Source organism: Lactuca virosa, chromosome 5 (genome assembly GCF_052849685.1).
Source record: "Lactuca virosa cultivar CGN04683 chromosome 5, Lactuca_virosa_CGN04683_v6, whole genome shotgun sequence".
In the NCBI taxonomy this organism is placed as follows: domain Eukaryota; kingdom Viridiplantae; phylum Streptophyta; class Magnoliopsida; order Asterales; family Asteraceae; genus Lactuca; species Lactuca virosa.
In genome coordinates this window covers 393,675,961-393,692,522 of record NC_136430.1, presented here as the reverse complement: position 1 = coordinate 393,692,522, position 16,562 = coordinate 393,675,961, and the positions used below count along the sequence as shown (strand labels likewise).

Here is a 16,562-nt window from a genome sequence, read left to right as displayed (position 1 = left end):
AAAAAGTAATTTTCATAACTTAGAGTAGACAATCTCCATTTAGAGCATTTTCAATGCAAAATCTATGTTATAACTCAATTTTCTTATCACCTCGATTATTTTATAAATTTTAACCTTTAATTAAACAACTCAACTAACTTCTTTCTATATATATATATATATATATATATATATATATATATATATATATATATATATATATATATATATTTATGAATTTCATTATTTTATGAAATCTATATAAGATGTTTAATAAAAAAACTTTTAAACACATAACATAAGAAAGAACGTAACACATCTATTTAATTGATTATATATATATATATATATATATATATATATATATATATATATATATATATATAGGGAAGGGTTATTTGAAAAACAAAAAAACCCTAAAAATCATAAAAATGCATAATAAAAATACCTATAGATCACAAAACTTTTTTTTGACTTTTTTTATGAAAAAATCGCAGGTTTTTAAAGAAATTCGCTAAAATTTTTTTTTTTTTATACTAAAAAAATTGATTTTTTATTTTTTTTCAGCGAATTTTAATAAAAAGCTGCGATTTTTTATAAAAAAAATTTTAAAAAAAGTTTTGTGATCTCTAAGTATTTTTTTTATGCATTTTTATGATTTTTTGTTTTCCATAGAACATATATATATATATATATATATATATATATATATATATATATATAGAGGTTTAGGCTCTATGGAAAACAAAAAACCCTAAAAATCAAAAAATGCATAAAAAAATAGTTAGAGATCACAAATCTTTTTTTTATTTTATATTATGAAAATTCGCAAATTTTTATAGAATTTCGCTGAAATTTTTATTGAAAAAAAACCAAAAAAAAATCGATGTTTTATTTTATTTTTTTCAGCGGAAATTTTATAAAACCTGCGATTTTTTGATGTATAAAATAAAAAAAAATAGTTTTGTGGTCTCTAAGTATTTTTTTATGCATTTTTTTATGATTTTAGGGTTTTTTTGTATTCCATATAACTCGTCTATATATATATATATATATATATATATATATATATATATATATATATATATATATATATATATATATATTCTATTTTATTGGGTTAAAATGAGAAATGAATTTATTGTGAGAAAGAATGAGAATGATCTATATCGAATCATTTGTATTTTTCGTATTTAATTAATTAAAATCTTAAAAATAACTAACTAATCATCCACAATTAATGAGAAATAGTATATTAGTCATAATAATATTAATCAAATTTTATGGAAACTACCATCTTCAATGAACGAACAATTATTCGGATATGATTAGTTTTCTAAACAAAGTTAATATTATTCTAACATTTTAATATATACGGAGAATACACAAGTTGATTATACATAAAAAAAAACTTAATATAAAAATTGAATATACATGGATAATTTTTTATACAAGTTGAATATAAATGAAAATTTTGATACAAAATTTGAATATTTATAGAGAATACATAAGTTGAACATATTCAACGGATCTTGCACACGTTTAAATGAATGTGATTGAAGTTTTGGTGCCCTTATTAAAATAGATATATAGATAATATATAGGGAAATCTCCATTTTAGTCATATTATTTTGTATTTTGCCCGCGTTTACGAAAAAGTCCTAAATTATTAAATGTTAACGGGAAAGCATGAAATATCGGATAAACCGGCGAATTGACCCAATTTACCCGGTTACCACTCTTGCAACCAGTGACAAACCGATGTGGCATTAAATGAGATTAGGTGGAAGGTGAGTCGACCAAATCACACACCCATTCCTTCAATAGTAGATCACACATAGTTATGGTAAGAAATTAGGGCTTTTACGTGCGAAGAAGACGAAAACTGTGGGCACGAGTTCGAGTCTTCCAAGCTTTGCTAATGGAAGACATCTGGGATTTTGATACTATTGATGTTGAAGTAGACAAGGATTTGAAGAAGCAAACCAAGAGATGCAATGATGCGTTCTTGAACAGCTTGTGTCCCGACATAGCTGGTGAAGAAGGTGATGAGTTTGCAATCCATGAAATTAAACATATCGACGACGAGGTTGGCTTAAATGAAGATGATGTGGTGGAGAATGAAGATCATTTTGACTCAATGCGAGAAGGAAGTGGGTCTGATGAAGTATATGGGTCTGATGAAGAAGTATCAAGTGAAAGTGACCAAGATTCTAAGCTTGAGTTTGAGTACAACACCCACGATCCAAAGGTTAAATGGAACAAGATGAGACCACTTCTGGGAGAGAGGTATGAATCACCCATCAACTAAAGTTATGTTTAACTAACCATGCTATTTATACTAGTTATAAGATAAAGTTCAAGAAATGTGACAGTGTTAGGCTAGTTGTTGTATGTGCTAGTGATCCAAAAAAATTTCAATGTCCTTTTAATGTTAGGGCTTCGTGGATGAACACAGAGAGGTCGTTTCAAATTAAGAAACTTGTTGACAAACATAGGTGTGTTAGGAATTACAGAAATACCAACCTTATGGGTCCAACATGGTTAGGAAACCAGTTTATGAGAGAACTGATTAGGAAGCCCAAGTTGAAGTGTAAGGAAATGCAGGTAATTATCCAAAGAAGATTCCACTGCAATGTGTCCTTGTCAAAGTGCTATAGAGCAAAGTGTAGGGCCATGTCTTTGATAGAAGGGAGATTGAGTGACCACTATGCTAAACTATGGGATTATGGTGGTGAGCTGTTGAGATCAAATCCAGGTAGTTCAATTAAAATTACTGTGAGTCAAAACCAGGATAACACAACTACTTTCTAAAGAATATATATCTGTTTTAAGGCAATAAAAGAAGGATGGAAGGTTGGTTGTCGTAGGGTTATTGGACTAGATGGGTCTTTTTTAAAAGGTCAATGTAAGGGAGAATTGTTAACTGCTATTGGGAGAGATGCAAATAATCAAGTGTATCCCAATGTACAAACCTCCAGCAAAAGGGTCACAATAAAGTCTCTTGCAAAAATCCCAAGGTGATCCTTGAACCAAAACCAAAGAAGAAAATGGGAAGGCCTAAGTTGGATCCTAATCTTACTCATTGGAGAAGAGGTGGAAGAGGAGGTGGTAGAGGTGAGATGGCGGAAAGTATAAATGGACCATAGTTTGAGGTTAAAACCGAGTATAAGGTTAAACCTGATGTTGAGGTTAAACCCGAGTATGAGGTTAAACCTGATGTTGAGGTTGAACCTGATGTTGTGGATGAGGGGGATGGAATTGATATATCAGATATGGATATAATGGTAAGTTCCATTATAAATTTGAGGTCATCAAACTACAGTGATGCTGAAATAATGTCTACTCTTGGAATTAATGAATCTCAATTGAAGGAGTTTGGATCTTTAAATGTGGTGAGTGTTTCTTTTTAAGGGCATTACAAATCAAAGCCAAAATTTGAAATTATTTGTTTTTTTATTCAGGAAACCAATGTTCCAGAAGAGGTCAATGTTCAAGAAGAAGAGGTCAATGAAGAAGTGGTCAATGTTCAGGAAGAAGAGGTCAATGTTCAAGAAGAGGAGATCAATGTTCAAGAAGAGATTCAGAATGATGAGGATATCCAAGAAATCATGAGGAGGAACACCCAAGAACGTAGGATGAGGAACACCCAACGAATCAGGAGGAGGAAGCCATCAGAGAGGATAACTGAGTTGAAGTTAAAGAAGCAGGTGGTCAGCAAATCTGGGATGAATGAAAGCAAAGCACTTAATTTAGAATAGGTCAATGGTAGCTCTTTTTTTGTAATTAAGTCATTGTGTTGGATTTATATAACTCTTTGGGTAAAAATTTCCCTTTTTGTAAATTTTTTGGAAAGTCAAACACTATGACATACTTTGGTATGTAGTTTGGTATGGTTATTTAGTAATGCAGTTTGGTATGTACTTTTGTATGGTTTGTAATGCAGTTTCCTATACTTATTTTGTAATGCAGTTTCCTATAGTTATTTGGTATCCTAAAATTACAACCATAATCCAAACAATTGCAATCAAACCAAATATGCATTTCATACTCAGATACCATTACATTAGAAGATCAATTTTTCCACAATTCATACCATTACATTCCAAAAGAAATAGGGAAACATCACATTACATAGAAACATAAGTAAACATCCTAAATTTACATGAACATAAGCCAAACAATTGCAATTAAACCAACCAAACACTAAATCTTCCATCCCTTAACAACCATTCCACCTTCCACTTGCAGAGGAATCTGTTGCACTACTTCTTCCACATCTTCATCCATAAAGTCTTCAAATTGTTCATCATTGACTCCATGAATTCCTTGGTTGTGAAAATCATAGATCATCTGTTTGTACCAGTTGTTTGGTAATGGAGGGTCTATCCATTCAAAGAATTTGCAATCCTTCTCCTTATCCTGCATTGGACGACATTTTGCACAGTGTAACAACTATGGTGTTTAAGGGAAATTTCAAAGAAGATAAAAACCTCACATTTAACTGATATAAGGTTCTTCGGTTTCCATGAAGATAAAAACCTCACATTCAAAGACTCGAAGACACTCACCTTGTAATTGGGGCAACCAAGGAATCTCCTTCCAGGGTTCTTCGATTTCCATGAAGTCCACCTGCCAACTGGTTCATCACAATCGCACCTTCTTCAAACTTGCCTGGCTGACCTATATGCACTACTGTTGGAGACGGAGGAGGAGGATGCCATATTCAAAACTTGCAATTTTGGTCGATTTAGGGTTTGTGGACTCTTAAATAACATAACAACTGAGGTAAATAAAGTAAGAGAGAGAGGTATGATCGAGTCAGCTTCCATGTAAGCAAAATAGTGCCACATCGGTTTGTCACCGGTTGCAAGAGTGGTAACCGGGTAAATTGGGTCAATTCGCCGGTTTATCCGGTATTTCATGCTTTTCCGTTAACATTTAATAGTTTAGGACTTTTTCATAAACGCGGACAAAATAATAGGACTAAAATGGAGATTTCCCTATTATATAATATATAATAGATCGTTAAGAGTGAAAATGGAATAAAAGTATTTTTTTTGTTCTTCACATGGCATCTCCAAAAAAGGTATTGTACTTTTTTTAAAATTTTTTCAGCAATTGTCACATTCATGATTTCCTTAATCGTCTTTTTGAAGTTGTCAGGTATGAAGTGAGCCCGCCCTCACATTAAAGTCTTAATGACAAAGCTGACTTAATTTGTTCATTCGATCTCTATTCGGTTGGTAATGTTTGCCTCGTTTATGTGCTTTGTGTGTGGTTGATAACATGCCGACCTCAAATTTTTGATTTTGCACGTTTTATTATATATTTTTAAACTTTATGATGTGCATCAGTGTGGGATTTATACCTTGGGTAAAATGCTTCTATTATTATACAAATAAGTGTATGCATGTGCGTTATATGATTAATATGATATAAGAAAAATATTATACAATATTAAATCACGTCCAGGCTTAGGAACAATAGATGGTTTGGAGCCGAGAAAATCGTTTTATGGAGGCTAACTGGTTTGCATGAGATGGGTTGGAGCCGAGAAAATCGTTTGATGGAGGCTAATTGGTTTTCATGAGAGCAATTGGTATTGAGGGTATCATCTTTGCGCATGCATATTCCAGATTATTCATGAAATTATATATAAAAATTAAAGAATAAGTATATTCACTTAATAGATATTTAAAAAGTTATTTGTAAAACTGATGAAACTATTATATACGTACTTTAAAAAAGAAAATTATAGTATAATATTAGAAATAACATCTGTTATAATTTAGAAAATAACTTAATAATAAATTAAAAAATATATAATAATTTTTATCAATGTATTATATTTTTTCTAGTTTGCTTGTGGGATAAATGATCATTTAGAAATATTAACTACAAAACAATAATTCTAACCATATTTCTTCTTGACTTTATATTTGACTAAAATAATTTTTTATTAACAATGTTTTTGCTATATATTATAACTAGATTATGACCCGCGTAAAACGCGGGGGAACATATAAAAAAATACATATACACGTATAAAATATTGGAACAATAAAAGAAAAAAGATAATGTAACGAAAACACACTTTGCGTTATTGGTAACAATAAAATATCTAACAAAATACAATGAATGCTTGAATATCTATAATTGTTGATGGACCTCTTTGTAAACTACATTTTTTGTTTTATTAGTTGGGCGGTCTTCCTCATCACATATGAGTACCTCAAGCCTTTATAATTTATGATGCGAGAAATAGCGACATATAATTGACCATTAGTGAAGATGAGTCTACGCAAATATAATCCAACATTTGGTAATGATTGTTCTTGATTTTTGTTAATGTTCATAGCAAAACAAACAACTATAAGGATTGCCTCTGTTGAAATTAGGAGGAGGTTATTTTATCAGACGGAGTTAACTTCATGCACGGTATATAAGTAATCTCGTTGAAGTGCTAGAGAAAAGGTCTTAGGACCTTTGGGGGTTTGGGAGAGAATGGAATGGAAAAGTGTGATGAAATGAGTGAATTTCATCTCTATTTATAGGTTGTCCAGGGGCCTCTCACGTCGTGAGCTTGCGTAGGCACCAAGGCTTCGCTTGGTGCTGACACGTGGCACCGGACGCAGGTAAAACAATAGATCTTAAAAAATTCACAACTTTCGCATACAAGCTTCGTTTTTGACGTTGTTTATATCCCCGCATAGGTGTTGACAAGATCTACAACTTTCCTTTTGACCCCATCGGCTAATTCTCGACCGATTTTAAATTTAACAGTCTGAGAAGATTACACTGTTAATGACCGTGTAAATTTTCATAACTTCCACATACAGACTCCGTTTTCGACTGCCTTTTTTATCTTTGAACTCCTATTAATGAGATATTCAATTCTAATTTAGATCATTTTGGTTAAAAATTGACCTATCTGAAATTCAATTTTTGAGTTGTATACTGCTACACTGAAACTTTGAAAAATCATAACTTCCTCTTACGAAGTCAGATTTGGACCTTCTCTATACGCACACTCTCGGTTTAACGAATACTATGAGTTTTATTGAGATCACTAAGGCTAAAAAGTATTTTGTCAAAAGTTTACTTTTTACGATACGCGGAGCCGTGCCGATTTAATCACGAAACTTCGAAGAAGCATAACTTCTTCACACTCAGTCGGATTTTAGTGCTCTTTATATGTACGGAATCCTTGTCACATAACTATAACTTTTGTTAAGATTATTTGTCCTATATAATCTTCTATCAAAAAGTCATTTTTAACGCTTATTATCTCTAAATTATCTAGCCCGAATCTGCAGGCGTTACAGTCTTAAAGAGCACAAAAACCAAATCCTAGATCCATAAAGCTACCTATTACTCAAGAGCTCATGCATGGATGGATGAGAGTGACCAAGCTCTTGTTTTTATGAATTACTAGCCCCCAAAACGTCAGGAAATGATACCTAAATGGTCTTGAGTAGCTCAAGATTATGGGGACAAAAGCATAGAATTCTCAAGAGTAACTAGATCTAACATGAAACATCATCAGGCTAGAAACTTTATACCTTTTGGAGGAGGATTACAACATGCAAGTTCCAGATCCATAAGCTTGGAGCTTCCCAAGTGTTTCCCCAATGAAGCTCTTCCTTCAAGAATGCATACAAAACACTCTAAGGTCACAAAACTCTCACAAAATGGCTAGGGTTTTGAGGTGGTTGATTAAGAGGGTGGAGGCTGACTATATAGAGAGCCTCAAGGGGTTAGATCCTTTAAATAGGGATCACACCCCAAGGATTAGGGTTTTGGTGTTGCGTACCTATGCTCGACGTAGCTCAACCTACACTTAGTGTAGTTCACTAAACCCCCGCATCCAAACTCCCACCTATGCTTAGCGTAGGGTAAAATTCTTGAAATTAATCTTTATACAAAATAATAATAATAGTTGCAAGGATCGGGTGTTACATTGATGAGACTATAAAAATATTTTATTGTAGTTTATGAATTAGCCTATAAGCTAGCGCACCAAACACAACCTTAGACTGCTACAAATTTCATACGACTCCAAATATAGTATCTAAAGTTTTACTGTAGGACATGTTGTTTTAAAAGCTGTTTCATGGAAAGTGGCCAAACATGAGAAATAGTGCTTGGAAAATCAATACGTGTTTATACCATTCGTGTTTAATACATTTGGTTTTCTTAATTCATATGTTGTGAAACTTCTCAATAAAGTCCAACGGGTCATACATAGTAATGATATGACCCCAAGATTCATGGATATAGGTTTTAAGAAGATTAGTTGTGTCATCCAAAAGGGGTTATCGGTGCAGTTTGTTATATGTTTGTCTTCCAAAGTAAAAATTTAATCTATTTAAATTATATTATATATTGATTTGAATTCATTTATATGTTAAAGTAGAGACGTACATTAACAATCTCAGACCTTTTTTAAGATTGGTCTCGAAACGGTCGGGTTTTCTTAGGACCAGTTTCATAACGGCTGGGTCTTTTTTTTTTCCAGACCGGTTGTTTTGGGTTCGATATCAGTCTTTTATAGTCCGGTCTCGCGGTCTTTGCGTGCTTCTTCTTCGGTTTAGTTTCGAGCTTGTTCGATATAATTTTGATATTTTTCGGTTTTTAGGTTTCGGTTTCGAGTTTTGTTAAAAAACGTGAGATTAACACCAAAATGATACATTAAGATTTATACATATACATAAACTTTCGCTTTTGATTTTTTTTAGATCGGTCTTGTAACAATTCAATCTTTTTCGAACCAGGTCAATCCTATCTCGATTTAAAACGTTTCGATCTCGATCTTTTACGGGACCGGTCCTAAAAAAATATCCTTTTGTTCATTGTATTGGTTAAAGTAAGAAATTGATCTTTTTTAATCCTCCCTAATAAATAAAGATATTTTTGCCACATGTCACATTCTCATTTATTTTGCCGCATGTAATTTTGTGGTAATTTTAAATTGATTTTTATTTCCCATGTCATTTTATGGTTTTTTTCATTTTATTAAATTCCAGATAGTATTAAATTCGATGATAAATGCATATCAATTTCATTAATGAACTTTCATTTTAATTTCAAATTACTAAATTAAAGATTCATTAATTTTCTTTATTTATTTATCTAAATTATTTGTTTAAATTTAAAAGAAAAAAAAAACACTTTAATTTTTATAATTTAATATTTTCTCACTTTTCTTATAAATTCAACTTCTATTTAGTTTATCTTTTAAATAAACTCATATAATACATTTCGTATATTTATACAGACCACTCTAGCCTATTTGGATTAAAATTCCTTGTTTATAAGAAAGAACAAGAAAATGTTAAAGAATATTTCTTCAATCCTATATAAAACAGTGAGAGCAGGCCCTTCAGGTTGAACAGTCTTTGTTATGCAACTAAACGAAAGTGAAATAATGGATTCCCGGGAGACGGAACCGGAACCATGGTTGCTCGAAAACGGCACCGTCAAGCGGCTAACCAGAGAGTCCAGAAACGGCCTTGGACATAGTCGGACTGCTCACAACCTGTCCTCCTCCTCCCTTCGTAAAAAGTCCGATTTGTCCCTCATTTCTACACTTCCTTCATCTCTCAGGAATTTCCTTGGCAACCTCCAGGAGGTCATTCTGGGAACTAAATTATCACTTCTTTTTCTCGCCGTCCCACTCGCCGTCGCAGCTCATTACTTCCGGTTGTCACAGGTGAGATTCTCATCGATCGAAACCCTAACAAAAATTGTTTCTTATATGTGAAATTATGGATGGATTTCTTCTTTGTAATTTGTAATTGGAATCGGAATTGAAGATGATTTTGTGTATTTGAAAATCAGGCATGGATTTTTTCTTTGTAATTTGTAATTGGAATCGGAATTGAAGATGATTTTGTGTATTTGAAAATCAGGCATGGATTTTTTCGTTGAGTTTACTTGGATTGATTCCGCTTGCAGAGCGTGTTAGCTTTCTAACGGAGTAAGAAAATAAAACTTTTTTTTTTGTGTGTTTTTTAATATATAAATAAATATTAAACTAATGGATATTCCGTTAACATTTGTAAAATGCAGGCAAATATCATTCTATACCGGCGCAACAGGTAAAAAAACCATTATTATATTTAATTTTTTTGTTTATAAAATTAGTTCATTACTCTGCTTATTCTACGATGACGTAGATTTAAATAAAAAATATTTATATTTTTTAAGAAAGGGCTCATTGAATTTGACTTATACATAAATTAACTTAAAATTTACAATTAACAAAAACTTAGCTTTAAAGGTTGAATGTTTGTTTATGCATACACTGTTTTTTTTTTCTTTTTCTTTTTTCGGATTTATGTACAAAAGTGGTGTTTTTAGATGAAATATACAATTATATTTTGGAACTAAAACATGCAACATTTTACATGTGACGTGCGTAGTTGGTTAGAGTATGGTTGATTAGTTTGAATGAGATATTATTTATGTCAAAAACTATTTTATTGCATAAATTAGTAAAATGGTTAAACCTTTGTTGTATAAACCCGTTGACTCGTTTTATTTTTATCTTTAAGTTTGTAGGCTTAATATTATAAATGATCTTATATATTGTGTTTTTTTTTCTTAAAAATAGATCTCATATTTTCAATTTTTTTTATTTGAACAGTTCTTTTTTCTTTCCTAAAAAAGCTTGTCAACTGTGAGGTTTTTTCGGGACATAATAAAAATTTGAAGGTTATTTTTTGAAAAATGAAAAAAAAAAATAAAAGTTTTTCTTAGGAAAAAATAATGGTTAAGCTTAATCCAAAAAAATATATAAGGTTTATGATGTTAGCGTGTATTATTTTACTTATTCAACTATCTGAAATAAGATATAATCACAGTCAATTTATATAAATAAATTTATTGATAGATCAACCGTCAACGAGTTAAAATTACAGTCTCAATGAAATTAGAAAATTAATTTTATTTTTGCAAATACAGTTTTTATAAGGTTAAAAAGGTATATTACATAAATATATTTGAAATCAACTTATTTAAATTTATAGTTTTATTTATTTTACCATTTAGAATAAGATATAATCAAAACAAACTTATTCATAGGTTCAATAATAAATTGTGAATAAAGTAATTTGGTTTTTGGAAATACAGAGTTCACACAAAGCATTTAAAAGTTATTTTACATAAGGTATTAATATATTACAATGAGCTTCATCTTTCATTTAAAAATAACATTTTGTTAACCTTGAATATCCTAACAATTTTAAATTTTGTTTGTTTCTGACAACGGCTCTCTTCTGACTTTGTTGTTATACACTCAAAATAAATGTGGCATGTTATATATTATTATTCTACTTCATCCTAAAACATAAAAAATTTGCTGGATGTAAATTTTTTGAACTTATATTACTTTATTCTGAATAATGGTCAGAAACTTATGTATACATATCTATTTTCTATGTTTTTATTCTATATATAGAGGATCTGATATCTTTTAATAGCTGTCGTATCAAGGTGTCGTATCAAGAAGTCGATCAGATTCATTCAGCCTATTTGATTTGATATTATAATTAAAAGCTTGTGATTTTGTTCTATAGCCTATAATATGTCTTTTCCTGGGTCTCATATTAATCTTACACATTTCATTCTATCATCAATTATAAATAATATGTCTGACAAAAATTGAACAAATTAAATAATTTTGCAGTGGGAGGGCTACTAAATGCAACATGTGGAAATGCAACGGAACTTATCATATCAATATTTGCATTAATACAACACAAAGTGGATATTGTCAAGTACTCTCTTTTGGGTTCCATCCTATCCAACTTACTTCTCGTTCTTGGAACCTCTCTCCTTTTCGGTGGCATCACAAATCTTTCAAGGGATCAAAAATTTGATAGGGTACCACTTCCCTAGCCAATTTTAATATATATATATATATATATATATATATATATATATATATATATATATATATATATATATATATATATATATATATAATGTGTTTGAGATGGGTATGGATATCATTTTTGGACCACCATAAAAGATACGTATAGTGGACATTCAGCATGCTGAAATCTATTATAGGTTAGTGGGGTTGAATCCCACCAACAAAAGTATTTTTTTTAGATCTAACTCAGGTGAAAGGGTTTATTTAAAGTATAAATCTTTTAAAATATTTAATTTGTTAGGATGCTTTTTACCTGATAAAGATATCTTTTTTATTATTATTAAATTTTGGTAATTCGAGGAAATCATTTTTTTTTCCTAATGTTTTGACGACACACTTGATATTTAACCACGCCACTTATGTTCGCAAAGTCCAAACAAAAAGTTTTAAGGTTCGTTAACAATTTCAAGCGCTCGTTTGGCGTGACTCTATAACTCTATTATTGTTCAAATTGAGTTTTTTTTTTTTTTTTTTTTTTTTTTTTTTTTTTTCTGTCATATCATTGTTCATTGATTTTTTTTCTCTTATTAAAGGTATTGTATTTTTGAAAATATAAGTATGATGATATAATAATCAAATGAATAAAAGTACATTCATTGCTAACTGAAAACGTATTCTATGTGTTGATGAAACAGAAACAATCAGATGTGAATATATCTCTACTACTTCTAGCTTTACTTTGCAATGCAATGCCCTTGCTATATAAACATGCTGTTTCACCTGTTGATTTGGTAACTGTGACAAAAGCAACATTAAATTTGTCAAGAGCCACTAGCATTATCATGCTCCTTGCTTACTTTGCTTACCTTTCCTTTCAACTATGGACTCACAACCATATCTTTGAACCACAGGAGGTAAGATTAATTAAACACTTCTCAAATCAACAGTAATTCGTTATTTGTTATTCAATATAACTTTCAGAACAACGGGTAAAATGGTCATTTCCCCATACAGGATGAGGCCAAGGATGACAAGGTGATTGGCCTTTGGAGTGGCATATTTTGGCTAATTGGAATGACGGCCATTATCGCATTGTTGTCTGAATATTTAGTTGACACTATTGAGGTATTAATTTTGTAGGTCCCATTGATTTAAAAAAAAATTGTGTAAATAATTTGGATTAAAATTGTTAAATAGGCGGCATCAAATTCATGGGGAATGCCATTGAGCTTCACTAGCATCATTTTGCTACCAATTGTGGGAAATGCAGCTGAGCATGCTGGAGCTGTCATCTTTGCTTTGAAGAACAAGCTCGTAGGTTCATTTTTTTTCTTATTTAGTCATTGTAGTTTGAAAATAGGATGCTATAATAAGATTTTATAAAATTAAATGTTATCAATACAGGATATAACTTTGGGCGTGGCACTTGGTTCTGCAACTCAAATCGCTGTTTTTGTGGTAAGTCACTGTCACTGTCACTGTCACTGTCACTGAATATTTGATATTGTTTTTTTTTTTTTGGAAATACAATTCTAATTATAATGTGTACATGTAATTTAGGTCCCACTGAGTGTAATTGTTGCATGGATAATCGGTGTCAACATGGATCTTGATTTCAGTCTTCTTCAAACCGGATCACTTTCTCTAGCAATTTTGGTCACTGCCTTCACGCTGCAGGTATTTCTTTTAAATTTACTTTTTTAAACAAGAGAATTATTTAATTTGTGTATCAAGCCCAAAATCTCTTTAACCAATTACACATCAATAATGTTATAAAAAAAGTTCTATATTCTTTTTTCAGGATGGGACTTCTCACTACCTTAAGGGGGTAGTTCTGTTGTTGTGCTACGTAGTTATCGGGACAAGTTTTTTCATCACCGATTTCCCGAATGGTAAAGATTTTATAACTTGTTTTTTTTATGTTTTAGATTATAAAAATGTAGAATATTTATAACTTGTTCGTTTTATGTCTTTATAATAGAGGACATGGATAACGATATGGGTGTGGGACTTGAATCATCAAAACGACAAATCTGAAGGAATAAGGATTTGTTGTGAAAATTTTCAAATACAATAGTTAGAAATACATTTTTTTTCTTCAGATTTTCGTAGTTAGGCATGTTAACATGCAAGTGATCTGATCTGTCCAGTAACATAATGTATGACTATATGATAAAGATGATGCTGGTGGGTGTCATATCACATTCATCACAATACATATTTTTATGCATGAAGTACAACATGTGAAGGAATGTATACCGTTTCCCTTGCGGCAAATCCATACCACACACCACCTTTACCGCATTTCTTTTTTTGCCTCTCGGTGCGGTGTTTACCGTATACCGCAATATACCGTGGTATGCGGTAAGAGGCGCACCGCATATAATGTAACTTTATTTTCACTTTAATTACTTTTTCAATTAGAATTCACATTTATACGGATCTACTCTAATAAAAGAATGTTTTGTGCCACATGTCACACTCTCATTTAATTTGACAAATGTCATTTTATGGTTATTTTGAATTAATTTTTTTTTTCCATATGTCATTTTATGAGTTTTTCTGTTTTAATAAATTTCACATAATACTTTAATGTAATAATTACAATAAATATAGTAATAAATGAATATCAATTTCATTAATGGAGTTACCTTCTTATTTCAAAATTTCCAAATTAAAGCTCATTAGTTTATTTATTTAAATTTGAAAGATAAAAAAAAACAATTTTAATAATTCATTATTTTTCTTATTTTCTTATAAATCCAAAGTTTTTAAATATTTAAATTTATATTTAATTTTTTTTAATTAACCCATGTAATCAAGGTTCTAAATAACGTAAGGCGTGACTTGGCGGTAATGTCAAGCCTCAAGCTTTTCCAAGCCTTAGCGAGCCACGTCGTTTGTAAGGCGTGACTTAAGGCGGCAATTTTGTATATAATTAATATTTTTATATGTATTTTCAACTATTTTTCATTTTTATACACATATATGAGTTAAGGCGACATTTTGGTAAAGCTTGGCGGCACGTGGAAGCCTTGGAGCCATGGCGCGCAATGGCGGAGCCATGACGAGCTTTTTAGAACCTTGCATGTAATACATGGGTCTTACACCTAGTTATATATATAAAAAACTATCTTTCCTTTATCAAGTATCCAAATGATCAATTATTGTTATTTAGATGTTTTATTCGGCAAAATAAAAAAAAAAACAATTTATGGCCATACATCATTTCTTGACAATGAAAACAAGTCGTAAACCTTATTCATTTAGTTTTACTTTTGATTTAAGATGTTAACTATGATATGCTTGTTGTTTATTGGAGTGTGAAATCGAAAAAAAAAATATACAAAGCAAGTCTAAAGATTAATTAAAGTTGTTTTTTATGTTGATAATTTTTTTTAATTGGCTTATTGCAATGTAACGTTTAAGATAACTTATAAACTAGTTTTTGGTTTTATTTTTTATTATTTATTTATTTTTTTTAACTTATTAAAATTAAGCTTATTCATAAGCTCAAAAAGTTTTATCGTTTTTCAAATATATCTTTATATCCTTATCTTTATCCTATGTAACTTAAAAGACTTTTGCTGAGTTTTTGAAAACTCCACAATTCACAGACACATGATATGTCTAATTCGACATTATTTGCGAATTAGCAGCTGAGCTCTACGTTAGTAAGTATTCGCTCCGCGCTAGCGAGCCTGCATGAGTTGACTCCCCCAATGGACATTATCGCCTTGCTTCAAAAGGCAACGCCTCCAAGCGACAAAGGTAATGCTCAGAGCATTATCGTCTTATCGTCTGATTAATTACAAGCTCTGACTAAGAAAAATTATCGTCTTATCGTCTGATTAATTACAAGCTCTGACTAAGAGAAAACACGATCATCCAATCAAGAGAAAACACGATCGTCTCTAACCATTGACACCTTGTCGAATCTACGTTCTTATCTCTCGTACGAGATCAACCACAGGGACTTACTATAAAAGGCCACCATCATGAATCGGTAAGGCACACATTCTCTTACCATTATTCTCAATACAACATTTTCTCTCACGTCACTAACTTGATCGTCATAGCGTTTTTACGAGACCCCCTCCAGAAAAACGGCTGACATTTTCCCTTTCTATGTGTGATACCAGGTCACCGCTGTAGTCGCAATCCGTTGAGGACTTCCCCGAGATCGTGGCCACATCAATATCGTTACCAACTTACCGTTATTAATTATGATTAATCAAATTTTTATTAGATAGGCCTTGAAACATCTCAGTTTGTGTCTCAACACTTAAGCTTAATATTATGTCCAACCTGACTCCGACAAACCACCGTCTCCTTCATTTTGCTCAACTGAAGACACACTTAGGGCTAAACAAAACCGAAACCGAAACCAAAAAACGGATAAAACCGAAATCGAACCCAAACCGTCCGTTTTGGGTTTGGACTTTTAAAATCGAAAATTTTGATTTTGATTCGGTTTTCACAATTGAAACCGAACCATTAAAACCGAATGGATCCAATGATTGAGAAACTTATCGGATTGCGATCGGATATACCTATTATTATTAGTAATTTAATTTTAACTAGAGTGGTGTCCCCCGCTACGCGGGGGTTAGACGGTTTAAATATTTACGCTTAAAGCATACGTATGTTCACTAATTGGTATGCATTGACCGTGATGTGTCATCTCAAAGTAATTAATATA

General features: G+C 31.3%; 1 protein-coding gene across 1 annotated transcript; it reads left to right on the top strand.

The window, feature by feature from the left end:
- Positions 1-9,287: 9,287 nt before the first annotated feature.
- LOC145110803 (vacuolar cation/proton exchanger 3-like) lies at positions 9,288-14,112 on the top strand. Its single transcript, XM_079047118.1, has 11 exons — positions 9,288-9,694; positions 9,894-9,961; positions 10,054-10,082; positions 11,672-11,868; positions 12,556-12,774; positions 12,875-12,985; positions 13,058-13,174; positions 13,265-13,318; positions 13,421-13,537; positions 13,662-13,752; positions 13,842-14,112. Exons 1-11 carry the CDS (start codon positions 9,386-9,388, stop codon positions 13,895-13,897), a joined length of 1,368 nt encoding a protein of 455 aa, XP_078903244.1. The 5' UTR covers positions 9,288-9,385; the 3' UTR covers positions 13,898-14,112.
- The last annotated feature ends 2,450 nt before the right edge of the window (positions 14,113-16,562 follow it).